The sequence below is a fragment of the Onychomys torridus genome, chromosome 2 (genome assembly GCF_903995425.1).
Source record: "Onychomys torridus chromosome 2, mOncTor1.1, whole genome shotgun sequence".
NCBI lineage: Eukaryota > Metazoa > Chordata > Mammalia > Rodentia > Cricetidae > Onychomys > Onychomys torridus.
Window position 1 is genome coordinate 148,985,257 of NC_050444.1, and position 25,347 is coordinate 149,010,603.

General features: G+C 49.0%; 1 protein-coding gene across 4 annotated transcripts in view; it reads right to left on the minus strand.

The window, feature by feature from the left end:
* The window catches only part of Nipal3 (NIPA like domain containing 3), a 41,434-nt gene that overhangs the window by 15,160 nt on the left and 927 nt on the right, over window positions 1-25,347 (minus strand). For 3 of the 4 annotated variants that reach the window (XM_036178035.1, XM_036178038.1, XM_036178037.1), the window contains exons 3-8: window positions 21,616-21,965; window positions 12,529-12,597; window positions 10,505-10,676; window positions 7,294-7,353; window positions 5,363-5,508; window positions 1,422-1,518 (exon numbers count right to left, since the gene is read on the minus strand). In XM_036178035.1, the coding sequence (XP_036033928.1) occupies window positions 1,422-1,518; window positions 5,363-5,508; window positions 7,294-7,353; window positions 10,505-10,676; window positions 12,529-12,597; window positions 21,616-21,714 (643 nt within the window). In that variant the 5' untranslated portion in view covers window positions 21,715-21,965. Of the gene's footprint in view, window positions 1-1,421; window positions 1,519-5,362; window positions 5,509-7,293; window positions 7,354-10,504; window positions 10,677-12,528; window positions 12,598-21,615; window positions 21,966-25,062; window positions 25,345-25,347 lie in introns of those variants that run through there. The other variant, XM_036178036.1, reaches the window with a different exon arrangement.

Genomic DNA, 25,347 nt, shown 5'->3' on the forward strand with positions numbered 1-25,347 from the left:
TAGGAGGCTGAGGCAGGAGGATCAAGTATTCAAGGCTAACTGTCTACAAAAGAAGATTTTTTTTTTTTTTAAGCTGAAGATGTAGCTCAATTGAGAGGGTGCTTGTCTAGTGTGCACAAAGCCCTGGGCTCAGTCTCCAGCACTGCCCAAACAGGGTGGGTTGCAATCCCAGCACTCGGGAGGTGCCAGCCAGAGGATGAGACGTTCAAGGCGGCAGCACAGAGGTTTCAAAGTCAGCCTGGGCTGCCGGGCACCCAGTCTCAATACAAACAAACGAAGAGCCACATTAGGATATAATTCCAGTTATAGAAGACGGTTTACAAAGGTGCATTCATACACAGAAGGTAGGTTACTGTTTGCCTGGGGCTGGGAAGAGGGGGGATGGGAGTCACCGGCATTGAGTATTTTAGAGGTGAAACTGTTCTACAGTTAGATTGTGGCTACGTGGATCTATGACTATAGTAAACCCCACTCAATGGCTTACCTTGAGCAGATGAACCGCGTGGCATATGAATTCTATCTTAAGAAAGCTGTTTTAAAAAGTAGATCAAAATAACGCCAGCCTGTCTTCAGTGACAGGTATCTGCGTGGTTTGGGGGGCCGGACATCAAGGTGGGGTGGGGGAGAATAACATGTGGGTGCTTCTGCCCATATCAGTTAACCTCCCTCCCAACGTTGGGGTGTTGTGGATTTCACTATGTATAAATAAAACACTGATTGGCCAGTAGCCAGGCAGGAAGTATAGGCGGGACTAAGAGAGAGGAGAATTGGGAGAACAGGAAGGCAGGAGGGGACACTGCCAGTGGCCGCCAGGACAAGGAAGATGTAAGGTACCAGTAAGCCACGAGCCACATGGCAAAGTATAGATTAATAGAAATGGGCTGAATATAAGAATAAGAGCTAGACAATGGTAGGCCTGAGCTAATGGCCAAACAGTTTAAATAATGTAAGCATCTGTGTGTTTATTTTATAAGTGGGCTGGCTGTTGGACTAACAGGGCTTGGCGGGGGCCGGAGAGAAGGTCTCCAGCTACACTGGGGTATTTTCCTTGTCCATTTTGGAGTGTGGTGGAAAGAGGAGACACCACATGGCCAGCCCTGTCTCCTGCTCTGTTGGACACTGGTGACAAGCAGCATCCTTGCCTCAGTCTGGGGACCATTTCCCGGCTAAGCACCCATCCCTTTAAAGTAAGGAGAACCTGTCTGTCTGTTCTGGCTCCATTCCTGCCCTGCGTCTACACAGCCCATTGCGGATACTGCTGGAGAGTTCAGGGGTTGCTCTGAGGTGACCTCTGATCTCAGCAAGCCTACTCTCCTTGCTTCTTTCTCCTGTTGGGTTTCAGCCCACACTTCTGTGGCTGTGGCCCGTGTGTTTGCTCACGTTTCTCTTGCTAAAGACAGACCTCTCAAGCGTCAGCTTACCGAGCAGGGCCACCAGGAGGAGAATCACAATGATGCTGTTGGCACTCCTCTCCTTGTAGAAGTAGAGAAGCAGGCAGAACAGGACGATCACCACCAGCTGTGGAGGACACCAGCGATCACACAGCACTGAGTCAGGAAGTCAAAGTGTGTCCCCTGTCCCGACCAAGCCCCAGTGTGTGTGTGTGTGTGTGTGTGTGTGTGTGTGTGTGTGTGTGTGTGTGACTAAGTAGAGAAAGAGGAGGGCAAGTGTTGGGTCCGGGGGCACCCTTGGGAGGGGGCTGTAGGAGTGAGAGTCCAGGGTTGGCTTGGGCTGCACAGTGGGTTCAAGGCTGGCCCGGGAAACTTAGGTCCCATCTCAGAATAAGAAAGTGGAAAGCGGCTGGTACAGACAAATGGTAGGGCACTTTTCAGGGATATTCCAGGCCTTGGGTTCTATATCCAGCAACCCAAACCCAAACCCCAAACAACAACAGAAAAGCAAAATGCCACCCCCAAATGCCACCCGTACCCAGGGAGCCATTTGGTCAAACAACAGGGACACATTCTTTGTCACCAAGCCTCGGCTGGGCTCAGCTCCCAGAAAGAGGAAGATTGCTGGGTGCGGCGGCCCACCTGGAACCCTGGCAGAGGGAAGCAGGTTGGAGGACTTTGAGTTATGGGCTAGCCTGGGCTATGTGGTGAGACTATGTCTCAAAATATAAAAAAGGAAGATGAGTGGGGTTTGGGAGTCGCAGGCTGTAGCTGCATCTGTCTCTAAATTGCTTATGTGACCCTAGGCAAGTCTAAACATCTCCAAACCCTGCTGCCTCCACTGCATAGTAGGGATGATTCCACTCACAGGGCAACAGTCAGCACTATGCTGGGTGAACTCTCCCATGTGTGTGCCGGAGGGGGGCTCCCCAGTTTTCAGCTATTGCCTGAAATGACTCTTAAAATATATATATATATAAATATATTATATATATACAGTGAGTGTTTGGCCTGCAGGCCAGAAGAGGGCACCAGATCTCATTGTAGATGGTTGTAAGCTACCATGTGGTTGATGGGAATTGAACTCAAGACCTCTGGAAGAACAGCCAGTGCTTTTAACCGCTGAGCCATCTCTCCAGCCCTGAAATGACTCTTTGTGACTCGCCAGTGAATGTTAGGAAAGCACTTGGTGCTAAACCCTAAGATGGTAGTGCATGTGTGGGCATCTTGGGAGAGACCAGGAGTTGTGAGCCAGGCTTCCATATCCACAATGCCCAGCATTCAGGGACCGCCCTCCCTTCCCCCCGCCCCAGACAAGTATTCCTTGAGTTTGGTTCAATCCCTTCATGCTATGGGATGGTCTTTCTGTAGACTGTGAATATATGTTGCTCTCATTGGCTGATAAATAAAGCTGTTTGGCCAATGGTGAGGCAGAATAAGGTTAGGTGGTACATTCAGACTGATGATGGAAATGAAGAAGGGCAGGATCAGGGCAGATACTTCGAACTATGCAAGAAGCAAGATGTGAAAGAACTGGTAAGCCATGGGCCATGTGACAATACAAAGATTAATAGAAATGGGTTAATTTAAATGTAATAGCTAGATAGTAATAAGCCTGGGCCATTGGCCAAGCATTTATAATTAACATAAGCCTCTGAGTGATTATTTAAGAGCAGCTGCAGGATGGGACAGAACAGAGAAAAGCCTCTGCTTTACACCTTCAACCGGTGGCGCTGCCTCACTGTCAGGCCTGGTGAAGCCACCCAGCCCTCCACGGGGCACCTTCCATACTCTGGGTGACTTATTCGCAGCCTCATGCTCCACCCAACAACCCCAAGTCTAGTCTGTTGCTATTTCACAGAGAAGGGATGAGACTTGTCCAAGGCCACACAGCACACAGGATTTGAGGCCAGCTCTCCCGGAGTGAGAGGACTGTTTTGGGGTTAGGCTCTGCTCAAACAGTTCCTGTTAGGGGGTGGCTAGAGGCAAGGCAGATGTAGCCCTGGCCTCCAGAGATCCCATCCTCTGTTTTGTGGGCCTTCTGAGGCAAAAAGCCATTCTGACCACTCAGCGTTCCAGTGTCTCCATCCATGAGATCAGGAGAAAAGCAGCTTAAAGAGTTGAGAGAATTCGAGACACAGAAACCCATTTTGCACTGTGTAGTCACGAGGCCTGGTGTGAGCACCAGGGCTGTTTTCTTTTTTAGTGTGTTTGTGTATCTGGCTGGGGGCTCCGTCCCCTGGCTTCCTATCAGCTGTGTGATACTTCGAAAAACAGCATTCTTAAACTGTTTAAATTCTTAACTTAAGAAAAAGCTGTTTTTAATTTTATTTATTTATTTGTTTGTTTATTTCTTTGAGACAGGGTGCCCAAGTCCAAACTGGCCTTAAATTGACTATGCAGCGGAGGAGGGCTTTGAACTCCAGATCCTGCTACTGCCATCTCCCAGTGCTGGGATTATAGGCACGTGCCGCCACCACACCTGGTCTATGTGGTGCTGGGGATCCAGCCCAGACTTTGTGTATGGCAGAGAAGAACTGAGCATCTATATCTTAACTCCCTCTTTTATCATAAAAACTTTTTTTCAATTTCCTATTTATTCTTTGTACCTTTCACATCATGCCTCCCAATCCCACCATCCCCCCACCCCAATAAAATTTAAGGGAAAAAAAGGAAGAGGGAAATCCAGTCATTGAAGCTGTAGTGTGACACAGTGAGTCGCGCAGTTAACCCCTTTATCCACACATTTTTACATGCAGGTGATCATCGCAAACGATCATTGGGCTGGTTCGAGGCCCCTGGTCTCTGCTACACCATGGATGCTGGGCCCTCCCTGGGATTCTTCCTATTGCTGCCCTGTGTCATGGAGATCACAGATGGGGTGGATGTCGGGTGGACAAACGCATAACCCTGGTTCTGGTCCTGGGTAACTGCAGGGCTGGTCAGCCTGTCAGCTCTCCCCTATCTTCGCCACCAGGGTGAGCTCTCCGGCATTGCCCTGGCTAGTTTACCCCCTGCAGCGATGAGCAAGGGGTGGGGTCAGTTCTGCTTCCACATCCTCAGGGTCCTTCTCCCACACATACACCTTCAGGGCCAGCTCTACTGTGCTGTCTAGGCATGGCTTAGGAGCCACTATCCTGAGGGCTGCAGCTGATAAGGGGCAGGAACAGCTCTCCTGCTCTTAGGACCTCAGGGTCAGCTCTTCCATCTGCCTCAGCATTGATTTGATGGGCAGCTGGGTGACGGGCGCAGGGGGGGGGGGGGGGGGTAGGGGGGTGAGGGAGCGGCAGGACTCCCTTCCCCACCCATGCCGCCACACGACAGATGAGTAATGAGGACAAGTCTCCCAAGGTCACAATATTACCATAAAAACTTTAAAAGCTAGACCTACTGGAACAGCTACATGAGAAGCTGAAGCAGGAGGATTAAAACTTTAAGACCAGCCTGGGCTATACAGAGTTCAAGGGTAGCCTGGGCAACTTAGTGAGCTCTTGGTTCAAAAAAGAAGCAAAAAGAGGACCAGGGATGTAGCTCAGCAGGAAAACTTGCCTAGCATATGTGAAGCCTTAGGTTTCATCTCTAGTACCAAAAAATAAATAAAAATAAAATTAGATGCATGATGTTAAAATTTTGGACACAGAGAGAATGGAGTAGAAATAAAATCTACATCATAATTTAATCTCCTAGAGACAATTACCCAGAATTTCTGTTTCTCCACCTGCCCTCATAGACACAGGTTATGCACACACCTTCACAGTCCTCTGATGACCCAAGACTGGCAGTGTACTGTGGGTGGATTTGATGGTGCCCAGAACAAACGTGGCACCAGCCTGACATGTGTACCCACCATGTGTGCAAGCTCAGTGGTCACACTGTGCCTCGGTGATCCCAACTGCTGGCCTTGGGGTCCAGCGAATGGGATTTGATCCTCTTTCAGCCTGTTCAAGCAGAAGGATGGGACCTTCACTTACCATGTACAGCAGAAAAGGCCAGCTCACGAGGTGTTTGGCGATGTTCTCGCCTGTCATTTTCTCGTGACTATTGGGTGCAAATGTCACTAGCAGGTAGGTGCCCACGATCGCCAAACCGCAGCCAACAAAGGACAAGACATAGCGTCCTGTGGGGAGGGAGGAAGGATGTTCAGGGGCTCAGGGCATGGGCCAGGTGCGGAGGGAGCCCTTAGCAAGTCAGGGCAGCTTTTGCCTGTGTCCTGGATAGTTTTATGTCAACCCGACACAAGCTGGAGTCATCTGAAAAATGAAGGACCCTCAACTGAGAAAATGCTTCCACAAGATCAGGTGGCAGGAAAACCAGAGGCATTTTCTTAATTAGTGACTGATGGGGGAGGGTGCAGACCATTGTGGGAGGGGCCACCCATGTGCTGGTGGTCCTGGGTTCTATAAGAGAGCTGGCTGAGCAAGCCATGGGGAGCAAGCCGGTAAGCAGCACCCCTCCACGGCCTCTGCATCAGCTCCTGCCTCCAAGTTCCTGCTCTGTTTGAGTTCCTGTCCTGACTTCCTTCAGTGAAAGACTCTGGATGTGGAAGCAAAAGGCAAATAAACCCTTTGCTCCCCAACCTGCTTTTGGTTGTGGCATTTCATCATAGCAACAGAAACCTTAACTCAGCCTGTGACAGGCGCCTGGCACTGCTTGTATTTTGGGTTGTTCCTTACTTGAAAAGAATAACCTTCCTTCATGTTTTCTTTTAAGGATTATTTGTATATTTTTATGTATATGAGTGATTTGCCTGCATGTATGTGCACTGATGAGTACCTGATGCTTTTTGGAGGTCAGAGGACATTAGATCTGGAACTGGAGTTATAGATAGTCTGGATTCAACATGTGGGTCCTGGGAATTAAACCCAGGTCCTCTGAAAAAACACCAAGTGCTCTTAACCACTGAGCCATCTCTCCAGGTCCCCTTAATATGTGTGTATTTAATCTGTTTACTTACTTAATTTGATTAACTTTCTACAAAACTTTTTAAAAATTTATTCTATTTATATGGGTGTTTCATCTGCACGGAGTTACAGATGGTTGTGAGCTGTCATGTGGATGCTAAGAACCAATCCTGGGTCCTGCAAGAGCAGCCAGTGCTCTTAACCACGGAGCCATCTTTTTAAAGATTTATTTTTATTTACATGTATGCATGTGTATTTGTATGCTACCTGTATGAAATCACAGGTATATGAGATCATGCTTATGTTATGGAGAGAGTTCATCATGGTATCTTCACATGTGCTTATCATGTACTTTGTGCACATTTACTCCCTTAAATATCATTCTAAAAATCTTAAAACTTTCTTGGTTTCCAGTGGAGGGTCCTCAATTAATGTAACACTGAAGCCCCTTGATCTATAGGCCCATGTTTCCCAGTTGGTTAGAATTATCGATAAAAAAAAAATTATCTATAAAAAATGGCAACTTGGATCTTTTTCTCCCTTCTGTGCTTCTAAATAATGTGAGATGATACTTCTAGGCTAATACTTTTACTCTGTAAACCCAGATGCTTCCTTGGGGTGAGGGGGCCAGGCCCAGGTCTAGCTGAGCTGGAGGAAACTTTTGGGGGGACTGTGAGCAGGTTCACTGGGCTGCAGGCTCAAATTCAGCCTTTATTCACAGTGAAGCAGTTTCTGGCCTCCCAGGCCTGACTCTCATGGCTTTAAAACTCAGGGAAGGTGTGTTTTTGTTAGGTTTTCTAAAACCCCAACAACAGAGGCTCAATCAGTATTGGTAGAAGGGAATGAAGAAAGGCTGATCTTCAACAGGGCCACAGACACAATTGTGATGCATAGCCAGACTGGGGGCACTTAACAGTCACTCCCAGGAACACAGAACCCAAAGGGGAGTGGGAGGCGGAGGGGCTGTCCACAGGGGTGGGCTGGCTCCGTCAGAGACTTACTCACAAAGTCCTTGGGCTTCCATTTTTCTTTGATGAATATGATTCCGATGATAGCGCTTGCTGGAAAAGGCCAAACACAGAGAAGAGGAGTGAGGTTACCGCCAGGCGGAGGGGTGGCTTACCCACCCATGCCCTCTGGGGCTCCTCTGCATGGAGCCTCCTGCACTTGTCCCCAGAGACTTTTAGAATTTGGTCTCCTTCAGCCTCAGCCACTCCCAGCCAGGAGAGAGGACCTTCTAGAGCCTTCTGTGGGATTTCTCATAAGCCAGGGTCCTGGGCACTGAGTGCCACTGTGCAGGAAGCAACTTCCATGTGTGATTTTCGGCATGCTCAACCTTAGAGGTGGAGGCTGCCGTTAGTCTTATTTGATAAATGGGGATCCTGAGGTTAAAAGAGGTGAAGCTGATATAAAAAGGTAAGATTTGAACTCAGGACCAGAGCTTTGCTTCTTCCACTGTATCCTACCTCCCCAATGGTGCGTGTCTTCCTCTGACTATTGCAGGGTCACAGCTTTACTTAAGCTCCTGTGACCGACCTAATGGACAGGGCTGGCAGCCGCTGGCAGTGACCCCATTACTAGCCCAACTCTGCCTCTCCTGGCTTGTGACCCTGGGCAGGTCACTTCCTGAGTAACAGTCTTCTACTCTAGGAGATGGTGTTCTGGGTCTGGCTGCACCAACTTGCTGTCACGTATTCTCTTCTCGCCCCCGCACCCCGGAATCGGTCCACAAACCCCACTGAAAACTACTACTTCTTTGAGTTGTAGGGCAATAAAATTCTAAATGCAAATCATTTAGTATACAGTAAATGCTCATAATAAAACGATTCTTGTTTATTCAAGTACTTGGGACATTGATGGAAAAGTCCTAAGTGGTCAATGGATGGGCTGCTACTATGTTAAGTACACTTCTCATTGGGTGACCTCGGAAACTCAAGGAGCTTCTTAACCTCCAGTGGCTGGCTGTGACCCCCAAATCTTGCCAGAATTCACCCTACTTATTTATTATTGCACTGGGCATCAAAACCAGAACCTGGTACCGACTAGGGCCATCCCCAGCTCTCAGCCTCTAAGTTTAAAGTTGGTTACTTATTCAAAATCAAACACTAATATCTACAGCACTGGTCCCTCAGTCACTTATTCCTTGCTGTGAATGAAGGTTCCAAGAGTTCTTTAGGGACCCCAACAGTGGACAGGACAGAGACAAGAACATAAATCTAACTATCGATGGGACTCGGTGGTGGCCTGAATGCAGGAAGCAATCCAGAGGACAAGAGGAGAAGATGGTTAAGGCCTTGCCTTAACCAGAGACATTCAAACCACTTTAGAAAAAACCACCGGGAAAAGAAAAAAGACTGGTCCGGCCTGGTAGCTTAGTGCCAGGAACTTGCCCCGCACGTACAAGGGCCTGGGTTTCATCCCCAACACTTAACAGAAAAGACACTGGGTGGGAAAAACTTGGCACTGCTCCTGCAGACCACCAGGTCACCAGGCCTGCTCAACATGGCGGGCAGGGGTGGGTGGTGGGTTCTTCCAGAGCGATTCGGAAATCCAATCAAGTTTCCCATTTTGCCAGTTTCTTATAATTGGTAGTGGCTGTCTGCAGAGCAGAGAATTCTGAGGTCCAAAAGCTTTGATCAATTAATGATGTCTGCCCTGAGCCCATACATGAGTCATGCACAGGCCCTCCTGTGGTGAAGAGGACCTTGAATTCAAGGAGAGGTAAGATGCCAAGATTAGCTGTTTTTCTGAGAGCAGGGGAGAGCCAGGCAGAGAAGGGGCTAGCAAAATGAAGGAAGGTGACGGTTCCCTCATCTACCTGTCTCTATGAGAACTGGATTTTATGTGTGACCTTGGGGCATTAAAGCTCTTTCATCTTTGGTCGGTTCAGGGACTCTGATGTGGAAATCACGGGAAAAGGACAGGTAGGTGGAAGAGGTAATGATGGCATGTGACTGGCCAGGATGGCAGAGAAAGGTCTGAGCATGAATGAGTGTTTCTCAGAGGTGCAGAATGGTGAGCAGATGGAAGTTTAGTATGCCTTGTTAGTGTGAAGACGTTTAGATTAAGGCTTAACTTCCTTTAGCAAGTGGCCATAAAAACAATTCTAGCCGGGTGTGGTGGCACACGCCTTTAATCCCAGAGCCAGGCAGATCTCTGTGAGTTCCAGGCCAGCCTGGTCTCCAAAGCAAGTTCCAGGAAAGGCGCAAAACTACACAGAGAAACCCTGTCTCAAAAAACAAAACAAAACAAAACAAAAAAGCTGGGCGGTGGCGGTTTACGCCTGTAATCCCAGCACTCGGGAGGCAGAGGCAGGTGGATCTCTGTGAGTTCGAGGCCAGCCTGGTCTACAGAGGTAGTCCAGGACACGCTCCAAAGCTACAGAGAAACCCTGTCTCGAAAAACCAAAAAAAAAAAAAAAATTCTGAATCTTAAACACGGTCTGCAAGTGGAGACCCTGGCTCGTATCCTTGCTACTGAGTGGCTGTATGATGTGTGCCTTACTTCCTGTATCTGTAAAATGGGTGCAAGGGAGGAAGAAGGAAGCCCAGCAGAGTGCTTCAGAGCTGAGTCTGTGTGTGACACGGAAGCCAGATGCTACTGCCAAAGCAAGGGTGTTTTCTTACTGTTATTGTTTTGTTTATCAGCATTTATTTGTAAAATATTTTAAATTAAAATATAATCACATCACTTTCCCTTTCTTCCCTAAACCCTTTTCCATGTCCCCTGCTTTGCTCCCTCTCAAACTGATGGCCACAGAGTACTTTGTTTTTAATCTTGTTTTTTTTTTGGGGGGTATGAGTGTTTGGCCAGCACATATGGCCGTGTATCACATGCGTGCAGTGTCTGCAGATGCTAGAAGAGGGGCATCGGATCCCCTGAGACTGGAGTTACAGTCTATTGTGAGCCCCCAGGTAGGTGCTAGGAACTGAGCCTGGGTCCTCTGTAAGAACAGTCAGTGCTCTTAACTGCTGAGCTATCTCTTCAGCTGCCAAGAGTAGTTTTGTGTTGTGTTTTGTTTTTTTGAGACAGGGTTTCTTTGTGTAGCCCTGGCTGTGCTGGGATTAAAGGTGTGCGCCACCCCCCCCATTCCCCCCACCTGGCCCCAAGAGTCGTTTTTGAATGTGAGTGCTCTGAGCCTCTCAGAGTGGTACTTGGGCCACACAGACAATGGAGCCTGGGTGAAGAGAAGGCGGGGGGGGGGGGGCTTACCTATCACTGAGACGGCACTGAGGGGTACAATGAGGGACAGTGGGGCAAAGGCGTAGGAGGCGAACACACCCAGCTCGCCCAGCAGCAGCAAGAGCAGTCCCAGCCACCATGTCTTGGTCTTGAAGTAGGCCCGGGGGTCCTTGGAGCCTGCCAGGCGGATATGGCAGTATTTCTACAAATCCAAGAAGGAATGCCAATTAGACCAGATGTTTGGAGAAAATCAAAGGCTCTGATGAAGGAACCCAAGCTGACGCTCCACTTTTGAAAACTGTATGTGGGGTCTTGAGTTGGGTTTGGGGGAGATGTGGGTGGGACCTGGAAATTGGCATGTATATGTGTGCATATTCACATGCATGTAGATATGCATGCACATGTGTGTAAGGGCTGCATGTTTACATGTATATGGGTATGCATTTGTGCATGCATGCATGCATGTGTGTGTGTGTGTGTGTGTGTATGCAGGCCATGGTTTTTGACAGAGTGACTCGGTGGCCTGGGCTTGACAAGTAGGCTAGGCTGGCTGGCCAGTGAGTCCCAGTGATTCACCAGCACTGGGACTATAAATGCACATCACCACAACTGTTGTTTTTACGTAGGCTCAGGGCATTGAACTCAGGTCCTCAAGCCTGCAAGGCAAGGACTTCACCCACTAAGCTATCGCTCCAGCCCCTCTCTTTTTCTTGAGACACTGTCTCATGTTGTCCAAGCTGGTCCTTAAATTTTAATCCTCAGTCCTAGAGAGACGGCTCAGTGGTTAAGAGCATATGTTTAGTTCCCGGCACCCATATTGTGGCTCACAACCATCCATTACTTCAGCTCCTGGGGATCCAATCCCCTCTTCTGACATCCACAGGCACCAGGCACACACACACACACACACACACACACACACACACACACATAAAGACAGACCAAAAAAAAAAAAAAAAGAAAGAAAAAGAAATTGTAATCTTGCTGCCCCTACGTCCTGAGTTTGGGGATAACAGGCATGTGTCACAGTGCCTGGAGCTCAGGGCCTCGGAGAACCTCTGAGAAATCTAACAGAGGACATTTATCCACTGACTCCTATTGTCCCCAGCTGGGGACACTCTTGTCTCCTGCAGTTCCCTGGACCTCAGGGGAAGCTCCTCAAGCTGCCAGCCTGCTCCACAGCACAGCGGTGGCCACTGCCAGGCCAGGCGCGGCGCTGTGGGGACTGACTCTACGTAACTGTGGCAGCCCCTGTCCCTGAGACTTGAGGCATCGACAGTACTGGAATCAGAGCTGACGGTGACGATGATCCCAGCGACTGGAGGCACAGGGCGGTGTGACACGAGACCCGGGCCTGTGGTTAAGATGTCACTCTACTGCTAGAGGCCAAGGGCTTAGATGGGGAGACAGTACAATCAGAGAAGCATCTGCTGTACAAGCATGAGTTTGGATCCCCACCATCCATGTAAAAAGCCAGGTGTGGCAGTGGCTGCCTGAAATCCCAGCACTGGGGAGAAAGACACAGGAAGTGGTTTGTTGACCAGCTGGTCTTACAGTCATTAAGCTCCAGGTTCAATGAAAGGCCTTGTCTCAAAAAAATATGGTGGGACTGGAGAGACCACTCAGCGGTGCTGCTCTGCCTGAGGCCCCGGAGTTTGGGCACCCACTTCAGGTACTGCCCACAACTCCAGCCCCAGGGAAATCTGATGCCTCTAGACTCCGGAGGCACCTGTATTTGTGTGCACACACCCACTGCTGACACATAATTCAAAGTAAAGCAAATCTTAAAATATAAATAAAGTGGAGAGTGATTGAGGACGGTACCGCCTTTGATCTCGGGATTCCATATGCAGGTGTGCACACCTGCCCACACGTGCGCACACACATAAAATGGGAGGTTCTGACCTATGGGAGCCTGGTGGGTGTGGGCAGGGGAAGTAGGACTGTGGAGAGATTCAGGGAGCAGACAGGGTCCCACCCCCAAGAGCAGACAGCAGACCTGGTTCACCCACACTGCTCCTCCGCCTGGGACAGCGCTGGCACCTGAGACTCACCTGCAGGTTAAGGGCGATGCTAACCACGAGGTGCCCAAAAATCGCCAAGAGAGCGCCAATCAAGTTTTCCTAGAAGGAAGGGTCACAGAACGGATGTGAGTGGCACTTAAGCCAAGCGGTCCCAGGATACGTGATATCCAGCAGTCTGCCCCCAAACACAACCAGGACAAGGCCCACACTCTGGCCCTCCAGACCCGAGGCTGGAGTCTCACCAGCTGGGCATCACCTGGCTTGTATAGACAGGCAATGTGTAGAAACCAGTGTGGATGAGAGAAGTGTAGGCTGAGGCTCCTACCATCTTGTCAGGAAAGTCTTCCTGTCCTCTGACAGTCTAGCAAGAACTTCCCAATAGCCAGCATCAGTGGGGACTTGTCAGTTATTTAATCGATGCAAAACTCATTTATATCATCCTAGCCATGAGACTCAGGTTCCCTGGCATTCCATTTGTTTTTTTTTAATTTTTTATTTTTTGGTTTTTCGAGACAGGGTTTCCCTGTGTAGCTTTGTGCCTTTCCTGGAACTCACTTGGTAGCCCAGGCTGACCTCGAACTCACAGAGATCCACCTGCCTCTGCCTCCCAAGTGCTGGGACTACAGGTGTGCGCCACCACTGTTCGGCTCCATTTTTTTTTTTTTAATAAAAAGAATTACACGACATATATTTATGATAGAATAATTAAGAGCAGCATGTGGTGGCCACACCTGTCATCCCAGCACTTAGGAGGTAGAGGCAGGAGGATTAAGAGTCAAGGTCATCTTTTATGAGATGTTATCTCAAAAACCATAAAACCATGGGGCTGGAGAGAGAGCCCCATGCATAAGAGTGCATAATGTTCTGAAAGTTCACTTTCCAGCATGCATTTGAGGCAGCTCACAATTAACTGTAGCTCTAGCTCCTGGGGACCTGAAGCCTCCGGTCTCTCTTCCCACTACACCCCCAGCACAGCACTGATGTGTACAACATACTGTGGACATCTCTGTCAGACATATTGTATTCATCATTTTTAAAAGGTCAGCAAGTGCCTTACCACCTAAGTTGCAGCTCCAGCCCCAGGTAACCATTTTAGTTTTATTTATGTGTATGTATTTGAATGGGAACCAAACCCAGGCCCTCTGCAAGAATAGCAAGTGTTCCTAACTGCTGAGTCATCTCCCCAGTCCCTGGACCCGACTGTTTCTGACACAGAAATACGGTGGTTTCATACTGTTCACTATTCCTTTCACACGAAGACCATGCCGTCCTTTGATGGCCCGTTGGCTCAAAGAACGAGGCCCATGAGAAGGTACTGCTTTATGCCAAGGGGAAGTTAAGGGCTAAAGAAAAGGAAAGCCTCCTGCCACACAGACATGCCAATGCCATTTCAGGAAGGGCTGATGAGAAGGGATGGAGAAGTGAAAATTAGAAAACCCACAAGGACACATGAATTTATGTACCAGAACCTCTCACAGGGAAGGGCTCCAATGGTCAAGGCTGGCATTCACAGAGTGCTCACACATGATGGGGAGGCCTGGTCAAGTTTGGCATTTATAGAGTGCTCACACATGATGGGGAGGCCCTGTCAAAGCTGGCATTCACAGGGTGCTCACATGTCATGGAGGAGCCCCAGTCAAGGCTGGCATTCACAGGGTGCTCACATGTCATGGAGGAGCCCCAGTCAAGGCTGGCATTCACAGGGTGCTCACATGTCATGGAGGAGCCCTGGTCAAGGCTGGCATTCACAGAGTGCTCAAATGTGATGGGGAGGCCCCATCAAAACTGGCATTCACAGGGTGCTCACACGTGATGGGGAGGCCCCGTCAAGGCTGGCATTTACAGAGTGCTCACACGTGATGGGGAGGCCCTCTCTATACATTTCCTGTGGGCCACATACAACTCTAGGAGAGTTGGGCTTGGTGGTGGACACACAGATGATCTCAGTCCTGGGGAAGTGGGCTTGGTTATATAGTGAGTTCAAGACTAGCCTGGGCTACATGGCAAGCCTTTGTCATAAAAAAATAAAAATAAAAAGATACCTATGGGGCTGGAGAGAGGGCTCAGTGGTTCAGAGCACTTAGTGCTCTTGCAGAGGACTCAGGTTTGATTCCCAGCATCCACATGGTAGCTTACAAACTTGTAGCTCATTCCAGAGATTCCCCAAAACCTCTTCTGATCTCTGAGGACTCCTGAGTATACGTGGTGCGCATACATACACTGAGATGGACAGACAGACAAATATTGACAGACACCCCCCCACACACAATAAATAAGAAGCAAAACCCAAAACAAGCCCCAAACCAAGCTAAACCAAACCCAACCCCCCAAACTAACCAAACAGCAAACACCTCCAAGCAGCCCTAAGAGGAAGTAGTCCAGTTTAATCTCTTCTCAGCACGGAAGCTGGAAGCTCATGGATGAATAGAGTGAGCTCTGGAAAAGTAACACAAGCTGACCAGGGTACAGACAGGAGGGCCTGGGATTGGAGGTATGACTTCTGGTCTCCTGATAAGAAAGCTGGCCCCGCCGGGCGGTGATGGCACACGCCTTTAATCCCAGCACTTGAGAGGCAGAGCCAGGTGGATCTCTGTGAGTTCAAGGCCAGCCTGGGCTACCAAGTGAGTACCAGGAAAGGCGCAAAGCTACACAGAGAAACCCCCCTGTCTTGAAAAACCAAAAAAAAAAAAAAAAAAAGAATGCTGGCCCCACGTGGTCTCCAGGGTGTTCTCTGAGTGAGGAGTTGATTCAGAAGGTGAGAAGGAACTCAGGGCGGAGGTGGGGCACTGTGTAAGTACTCCACTTGGTGCTGACGGTGCTGATGCAGGCAGCTGAGTTTGCTCAAGCCGTTTGTAGCACGTTAATCTTGTTGTTTAATAGCCGGTTACAGACAGACACAGTGAGTAACAACAGACATCACTCAGGCCCTCGGATCTGAGTGTCTCCAAGGGCCTCATCAGTGCTAATTATGCCCCCGAACCTTTGTGAAGTGGTGCGTGGTCTAGTTTTATGAACATTTAAAGTCATGGACAGCTGCCACCGCCCAGGGGTTACACAGTTTGAACACACATTCACCAGCTGCCCTCAGGGCTTGGCACGAAGCATTCAGAGCCAAGAAGGATCCTGCCCGAAGTTCCTCCTGCAACCTCAGAGCTTGACGACAGGACTCTAGTTCTGAAGCACGGCCAATGGCTTCCTCACTGGACCCCCAGCAGCTCCCTCAGTTGCTGAAACGTCATCCTTGGTCATTGTGGGGACTCTTCACAGTGAGACGTACCAAGTGTATGACTGACACTAACTCTTAGGAACTTGGAATACAGACGTGGCTCTTAAGGTGCACTTGGGGACAAGCAGATCTCAGCTGAGGGACGTGTGTCCAAACTGCCTCGTGGAGGCTATGGCTATGGCTTTATCTGGGCTATCTGTGTGTCTTGAGAACTTATCACCTCGGAGGGGCGAGTAGCGTGAGGCCACGCCACATCCAGTCCTCAACAGTCTCTCAGCTTTCCAGCAGAGAGTCGAGGTGATGGGCTGAGTAGGCAGATGCTGCCAGGTACTGCTTTTCACGGACATTACCTGAGGAGGCACGAGACCAGGCCAGAGGTACAGCTCAGGCCTGTGCATAGCCAGCAGAGCCCAGCTCCAGCCAGGACACTTTGCTCCCCTATAATTTTTGGGTGAGAAGCAGCAATGAGCCTTATGTTTAGGATAACCATACATTACCTAAACGGAGACGCCTGTAGAATGAAAGGGGGCCCCATTCATGTGGCATAAGCCAGGAGTCCCCCTTATTTATTCAGTGAGACCTCTGGACCAAAGTGTCCTCAAAGTGAAACCTGGAAGGGCACCATTGGACAGAGGCAGTGACATTTCAGACTGCTTCGTGTCACGGCTGCAAGCTCCCTGCAACCTCAGTATTAGGGAGACAATGGAAAGGCCAAAAACACCTCTCTCTGCTCCTGTATGGATTCTGGACAGCAGACCTGAGTGGGGTCCTGAGTGGGGTACTTCCTTGCTGTGTGACTTTGAGGGAAAACACCTCAAGTCTCTGGACCTCTGCTTTCAGGTTTTAAAATGAAAGCGGATTATAAACCCCCTATGATGATGCTCCACAAAAGGGAGCTGAGGCATCACACAAAGTAATAAATCCTAAAATGATTCTAGCAGCTGCTATGGCTTGTCTTCATGTCTTTTTATTTGTTTGTTTGTTTATTTATTTATTTATTTATTTATTTATTTATTTAAAGGCTGTGTTTCCTGTAGCCTCGAACTCCTTATGTAGTTGAGGGCAACCCTGATCTTCTGGACCTACTGCCTGCACTCCTAAGTGTGCCACCAAGTCTGCCTCCTTTGGGCTCACCTATCATCCTTTTTGTTTGGTTGGTTTGCTTTGTTGAGACCGGGCTTCCTTTGTGTAGCCTTGGCTGTCTTAAACCAGCTCTGTAGACCAGGCTGGCCTCGAACTCAGAGATCTGCCTGCCCCTGCCTCCCGAGTGCTGGGATTAAAGCTCTCCTGTGCCCACGCCACGCTGCCCCCTGCACCACAGTGCTATGGGCTGGCAAGGGGCAGGCCCAGCTCTCCCACAAGTGCAGGGCCCTGAAGCTGATATATTCTAATCCAAAGTGATTTTTTAAAATTCCCTATGACTTGGAAAGAAAATGAAGTGTTTAGTGGAAAGGCAGCTGCAGGTGAGAGGCAATCCCTGTATGTGGATGTTGGCATCTGAGTGAGTCAGCTCACATGCCGTGGCCTAGGTCCCCCTTGGGTCTGTTCCCGCCAGCCTCCATTTAAATACTACCACTATCACAGACATCAATTGGAGGCTAAGCTGATCTCCCACAATGCTTTGGGCTTGGAGATGTAAACAGGTAAGCTGCATCCTGGCTGGCTTTGGGTGGCTGGCATTCCAGAGAACGCATTTCAGCGAACCGGGTTTTGCTACACCTGCAGCTTGGCGGCAGGCCACCTCCCTGACGCCGTCTTTAACAGGTGAGGCATTGCCTGCCTGTGGCAGCCATCCTGACACTCATCACCAGAAGTAGGAACAGAAGGAGCCTAGCTGAGTGCCTGGTACAATATAAGAGCACAAAATGGTGGCCAAGACCCTGGACCCTGGCGATGAGCAGATGATTCAAATTCCTACTTTTCTGATTCTATTGACTGTGTGGCTTCAGACAAGTTAATGGACTTCTCTGTGCTAGTTTCCTTACATGTAAGGTGAAGTTATAACAGACTTTCTTCCTGGGACAGTCTCTGCTACACAGTCAACGCTCAACACACACTAGCTGCTATTACTTATGGCAGTGTCTGTTAACTGACTATGGACAAAGGACCTATATTTCCCATTGGGAAGTGTTGAAACATGTGATAAAGGAATTGGGTGGATGGTAGGGTTTCCCAGGCAGAAACGGATGACTCATGCAGCTTGGGGTTCCTCATTCTGGACATTCCAACCATCTTCCTAATTACCCTACAGGGCTGATTCTGGTCTGACCTGCACGTCGGTGACGTTTCCAGGTTTTAACTGAAGGTAGATCAAAGCTAGGGCCTGTCTGAGTCTGAAGCCCGAGGTCTTAGCACTCTGCTCCGCCATCTCTCTCAGCCCTCCCTCCCTCCTGTCCGTCCCTCTTTCCTTTTTCTTCTTTTTTTCTCTTTGGTGGTGGTGGTAGGGACAACCTGAGTCTCACTATGTAGCCCAGTCTGGCCTGGCACTCACAGAAATCCACCTGCCTCTTCCTCCCAAGTCTTAGAATGAAAGGTGTGCGCCACTATGCCCAGCACCACGTTTTGTCTTAATGGCGAGTCCTTGTGGAGACAGACCTGTTTTCCCCATTTCTCTCCTGGACTCCAGGGAAGATGCACCTCTCATCCATCCACATAGCTGCCCAGGTTGACAGCTTGACCCACCGATGCTGTTCTATAAACCACAGCCTCCAGGATTCTAGACCAGGTTTGCTGGACTGGGATTTGACAAGGGAGAATTGGGGTGGGGGGGGGGGAGGTGAAGGCAAAGAGGTGTGTTCAAGATGTGTCTGGTAATCAGCCAGGCCTGGGGACCACCATAAACTCTGCCCCCTCTTTGGACAAAGAGAGAAACTGAGGCACTGAAAGAGAGAGCCTGACTTGTCTGAGATCAAATGTGATGACAAAGCTGAGCTGGATCCCAGGTCTCCCGATCTTCATTATAGCTGTTCTGCTCATCACCCATCTCTCCTCCAAGAACATGGTAGTGGCTATGAGGGAGATGGAAATGACAGGATTCCACAGAAAGATCAGAGAACAAGAAAATCATGCCGCCTTGGCTTTGAAATAGACCCAACTCTGCATGGGAGCTACCTGGGTGGGATGGAATCACTGAGGAATGTCACGGTCAGTCTTGCTCTCTCCTAGTGAGCGGACTTTTGGGACTCCCATACGTGTGTATCCAGCCTCCCCGACTGGATGGAATTAAAATGAAAACAGCCCTTTCATTCTCCTCCTGTGTGTCCCTCCCTAGCACCTGCCTTGGCCTACGGGGTGACAGGGCCATCAGGAGTGTGTCGAGGCAGAGAGAGGGTACTGGCTGAGAAGCCATGAGCCAGTGAGATGGCTAAGGACGTGCTACCATATAACCCCATGCCTCAGATTCCCTGTCCCCAAAGTGGAGACTGAAACGCTGCTGGCGGCCACCTGCTGAAAGAGAGCATCATACGTGGGCCACTGTTCCAAGCTTCATGTGGCCAGATTCATTTGCTCCTCCTAATGGCCAGGGGGCAGGTATTACTGTCACCCACTTTACAGATGAGGAAAAATGTGTGTCCTGTTAGTGTCAATGAGATGATTGCCTGGGAGAACACATGCAAAGGACCCAGCACAGCACCGGGACAGATTGAGAGTTCAACACGCGTGACTTGTGGAGATTCTTGTCATCACTCAGAGCTAAAAATAAGTCGTAGTTCTTTCTATCAGTGTGATACATGATCTCAAGTACATCACTTCCCACCATTTGGCTCCATTTCCCCAACCCATAAAATCAGAGCATTCGATGATCTCTAAGCCTCCTTCAGCCAGGGTGTTATCAGTCTTGACTGTGAGGGCTATCTTAAAAAAAAGTATTTATTTAATTTTATGTGCAGGTGTGTGCACCTGAGTTTATGTACAGGCACCACATACATGCAGTGCTCGGGGAAGGTCAGAAGAGGAGTGGGATGCCCTGGATCTGCCATGTGGCTACTAGGAACTAAACTTGAGTCTTCTGCAAGAGCAGTGAGTGCTCTTAACCACTGAGCCATCTCTCCAGCCCCTGTGATGGTTCTTTTTCATTGTCAACTTGACACAACCTAGAGTCACCTGGGAAGGGAGTCTCAATGAAACCAGTCTCTAGATCTGGTTTGGCCTGAGGGCATGTCTGTGGAGACCTTCTTATGCTCTGATGTGGGAAGAACTGCCCACTGTGGGCGGCACCATTCCCTAGATTCAGGTCCTGGGGAAAGGGAGCTAGAGAGCGGAGCACTAGCATGCATGCATCCTTTGCTTTCTGATCTTGATTATGGCTGTCAAGTGACCAGCTCCCTCAAGCTCCTGTTATCCTGGTCTGTGAATTACGAGCTTCTCCCTGAAGTTGCTTCTATTACAGCAAAAGGAAAGGAGACTGAGGAGCCAACTAATTCAGAAACAACAACAACAAGCTTTAAAAACAACGATTCCAGTCTTTATATGCTTCCCTAGGAACACCGAAATCTGACTCTAAAACCTTCTACCTATTCATAGGAAACAATCTAAAACACATCCAAGGAAATAATCCGAGATGAGCCCCAGGGTTGGCACTCAGTCACATCCACAGTTCATCTCATGCCATATTCTAAACACCCTGAGTGCCCACCAACAGGGAAGCTGTCATGCAAATCCCCATATAGCAGCTTAACAGGTGACTAGCAGACATTCTGGAAGCGTGCTTTGCGGGGAAGTATTCCACTATCAGTGCCATGGGGAAGTGGTCCACCAAGAAGGAGAACCAAAACAACCAAGATCCAAAACCTCCTCAACAATGTGGTGCCAGGTCTTAAAATACTAGAAAAAGACAAGGTAGACTGAGACGTGAACAGAGAGGCTCTCCAACTAAAATCCAAATCTTCTAGACTGGAAAGATGGCTCCGTGGTTAAGAGCGCGCACTACTCTTACAGAAGACCTGGGTTTGTTTCCCAGCACCCACATGCTGGCTCACAACCATCCGTAACTCCAGATCCAGAGGAAACACTGCTTTCGACCTCCTTGGGCATGGTGTACAGACATACACACATATACATAAAATAAAACAAATATTTAAAAAAATAAACAAGCTGGGCGGTGGTGACGTACGCCTTTAATCCTAGCACTCAAGAGGCAGAGCCAGGCGGATCTCTGTGAGTTTGAGGCCAGCCTGGTCCACAGAGCAAGATCCAGAACAGGCACCAAAATAACACAGAGAAACTCTCTCTCAAAAAAACAAAAAACAAAAAACTAAATAAAAAATAAACAAACCTCAAATCTCCTAACTGGAAGTGTATTCCTTTTAAATTCTGCATTTAAGATATGTCTCTACCTATTTTTTTCAACATTTGTATTTATTTTATTAATGTTATTTCAGTGTATGTATGTATGTGCGTGCGCGCACGCGTGCATGCAGGTGCATGGGTGTGTGGAGGTCAGAGGTCAACCTCCAGAGTTCACATCACTTGCTCTCCATCTCATTTATTGAAGCCAGGTTTTTTGCTTGAACCAGAGCTGGCTGACCTGACCAGTCTAGCTAGCCAGCTTGCTCCAGGGATTCCCTGGTCTCTGCCTCCTGTTTCCTGAGATTACAGGCGGCCTACCACAATTGCTTGGCATTTACATGGGTGTTGTGGATCCAAACCCTGGCCCTCAGCCTTGTCCAAGACAGGACTCTCCTGCCTGAGCCATCTCCCCAGCCCTGTTTTTATCTGTTTGAACGAGCATTTCTTTTCTTTGGATTCCAGGCTGTACGGTATGTGTGGAGGACCTGCCTATCTCAGCTGGTGATGGCATACAGACACAGGGCACACCTGTGAGGTCATTCAGCTCCTGTGTCCCTCTTGTCAGAAACCCCAAAATTCCCAAAGGAAAGTGAAGTGCTTGCCTTGTAGGAGAAGGAGCCCTCGCTGCTGCTCAGGATCATGGAGCTGCTGGTCGGGGGGAGCTGCTGCAGCTGCAGGCCTGCGCTGTGGGTCCCGTCCATGGCTGTCTAGTGGCACATCTTGCCTGGCTGGGAGCTGGGGCTGCTGCTAGGCAGGATGCAAGCTGGAAGCCATCTCTACCAGTGTCTACCTCCTTCCAGCAGCCTCCCAGGTCTCTTCCTCAGCAAAATGCGTTCTCTGGGCTCTTTTGCTTGATTTACAGCCTTCTCCTCAGGTTCCCTGGGAAAGAGGCAGCTTGTGTGTCTCTCCCGAGCAGAAGGGCGAGGGTGTGTCTTCTGACTCTGGTCAAGCTCTGGGTGGTGGAGAAGGACATGAAAAATTCATGTACATGAGACATAGTACCCAACTTCATTGCTTGAGAAAGCTCTTCACGAAAAGCATACCTGGCCACCCAAAGGGGACCCTGAAGGCATGATCATTGGGCCTCACACACCCTGAATAAAGAGATATTCCTTGAAAAGCTTTATCCCTGGCCCTATTTTTTTATCCCTCTCCTTCCTATTACATCCTAATTTAAACCTTCCTTTCCTCCATAAGCTCCAGGACAAGATAAAAAACCACCTACATCCACTTCTCCGGGTTTCCAAAATCAATCAATAGATCCCATGAGCAGCATCCAATAGGAGCTGTCATGGGGTGTGGCAATCACAGCACTGGGGGAGGCTTCGGCTGAGGCAGGAAGGACTATGGGATAGCCTGGGCTATAGAATGAGGTCTTGTCTTAGAGCAAACCAAATGAACAGTTACAACGATAAAACTCAAACCAAATCAAACACCAAATCCTGGGGTTTTCAACTTAGGAAGGAAAGAATGTGAAGAAAATCCTGGCATGGGGGGGGGGGGGGACACTGTACCGGGAGGTGGGACCAGATGCCCATGTCAGTTTGGCTGTGGGTGACTCAGCGTCTTATCTGTCATGTGACTTCAAGTAGGATGGTAATCACCCTGTTAATGTCATTGGACTGGTGTTTTCAGTGTTTCTCAAACTTCTCCCAAACACAGAAAAGGAAATCTGTACCAAGAGCTCATAGTCAAAATCCTACCACCATAGCAAAAGGTTCTGTGAAGTCTTCTTATGCTTAGAAAAAAAAAAAAGAACATACAAAATAAGCCCTCCCCAAAGCACCAAACAAAACCCATACAGATTTAGAGTCTATTGTATAATCTGTTTATTATATTATATGCTATAATCATTTATTATCGTCATGTATGTGTGTGTATGAATGCCATCATGTGCCTGTGGAAGTTGTGGGAGTCGGTTCTCTCCTCCCACAGTGGGTTTCAGGGATCGAACTCAGGCCGTGCTTGACAAGCGCTTTCACCGGCTGACCCACCTCACCGGCCCCTTCAGACATTCTGAACTGCTTTTGATCTGGCATGTGCTACCTTGGGTACCCTCAGCCTGGTTCCTCAGCTTTTGAGTCAGTTTCCTTAGCCATAAAATATGGCTCATGACGTTTCTATCCCACAGGCTGCAGTAAGAATCTCATGGAACAGGGCATGTAAAGGTGACATCATAGATGGCTGGCAGGTGCCAACCGCCACTAGCGTGACTTTACTTAGTTCTCATTTTCTAACACTCTTTATTGTGTGTGTGGGCATGTACTCATGCACGCATGACATAGCACACACGTGGAAGTCAGTGGAGTCTGCTCTTTCCACCCTACATGTTGGTCCTGGGGACTGAACTCAACTCATCAAGCTCAGCACAAGTGCCCTGACCCACTAAGCCACTAAGGCCCACTCCCCAATTTAATCCTGTAGTTTATTCATATATATACCTTCCTATCTCCCAAGCGTGCACCCGAGAAAGTCGAGGGCCCAGCGTGTGATAAACAGTCTCTGCCAAGGCCCAGGCTTCAAAACACTGTGTATCCCGTAGTTTCTAGTTCCTTCTGCCCCATGTTCTGTGCCTAGGAATGTCAGGGACATGACTCACGTCACAAGACAGACATCATGCCCAGCATCTAGAAGATGCCAAATGCAGGCTTAGTACAAGGCAGTCATAAAGACCTGCACCTTGTCAAAGGGCCGAAAGTTAAATCATTGCTGCTGCTCCCATTGAAACAGTGTTCCTATCCAAGACACGGTCATCGGGGAACTCATTGACTCATAATGTTTCTTACCTGTGAGGCCCAATGAATATAAGATTGCCCAGTGTCTGTGAAGGCATGATTACTTATCACTAGACTGCATGTGTGCGAAGGCAATGCTGTGTTCAATGTCTCCATCTCTGTCTTGGCATCATGAATGTGAGGGTGGTCTAGGGCTCCTCTATCTGGGAGAAACCTACAGCTGCATCCAGTGTGTCGTTGAAGGGGCCCTAGATTGAAGGCACCGGTCAGGTCCCCTGCTTCCTCTGGAGACCTACCTCAGAACCTGGCAAGGTGACTTGCATATACACCCACTCCTGACTAAATGTAGAGCCCCTGATATACTGCAGTTAAAAAAAAAAAAAAAAAAAAAAAAAAAAAAAAAGCCTTATTCAGGATGCATGACCACAGATACCCAGCCCCACCCACAGGATGTCGGAGAAAGCAAACAGGCCTTGGGGACCAGCTAGGAGGGACAGCAGGAATTCAAGCCTCCTAACCTTCTCCAGGCCAGCTGGTTCTCTCTCACCCGCTCGCCCGTGTGTGTGTGTGTGTGTGTGTGTGTGTGTGTGTGTGTGTGTGTGTGTTCATTGGCTTTTAAACAACAGCCTCAGTTTCCCTCTCCACCTGTGGAACCCGCAGGGCTCTGAATGCATACACACACACACACACACACACACACACAGAGAGAGAGAGAGAGAGAGAGAGAGAGAGAGAGAGAGAGAGAGAGAGAGAGAGAGATCCCTCTTGGGCTAGCACATAGTCACCCAAAAGCCTCCGTGGACTCTGCAAGTTGCACTCCCTCACAAGGCTCACATTTTGGCCTGCTGACAGTTTGGTGTTGGTTTCAAAGCACTTTTCCAGGACCGACATATGTCCAAGAGGCACACAGCCAACTCGGTGTTGACGGTCAGTCACAGCTCATGGTCATTGACCCAGGAAAGGAAAGAGAATTCACAAAGTGACTGTTTCCACGCCAAACCTGGGCCTCATCTAAATGAATCACCCCTTAATCCCACCGAGCAAGTTTTCCAGAGAGAAAGGGCCATGAAAAATAGTCAGTTTAGAAATTATCTGTAACTGAAAAACAAGGGTGTGTGTGTGTGTGTGTGTGTGTGTGTGTGTGTGTGTGTGTGTGTGTCCCCGGAGGTCTTGTCGACACCTGACGATTTAGTTTGACTAGAGAATATCGGTTTCATGCCAAGCTTTCCCTTCCCGAGGCTTTTGAGCACCGAAGGGTGCCATTCTCGGGTCCTTTCCCATTGAGCTGGACATTTGAGCGCCCGAGAGACACACCTCTGTTCCCAGCACACGGCTTGGTCCATCCATCTGCGAGCTGCACCGGCTATTTCCAGCATGCTGGAGCCGGCAGTACCTTCCACTTCCTCATCTGGTAACGCCCAGAATCATTAAGGCAAACCCGAGCCCACTCTCCTTGCAAATATGGAAGAAAAAAAAATCGGAGGCAACAGGACCCAAGCCAACAAGGCTGGCCACAGCAAGGGAGATCGAATTTATATACTAGGGGGTTGTTAGATAGCTAAAAATGCGTTGCTTTTCCTAAAACATCAAGCCTGAATT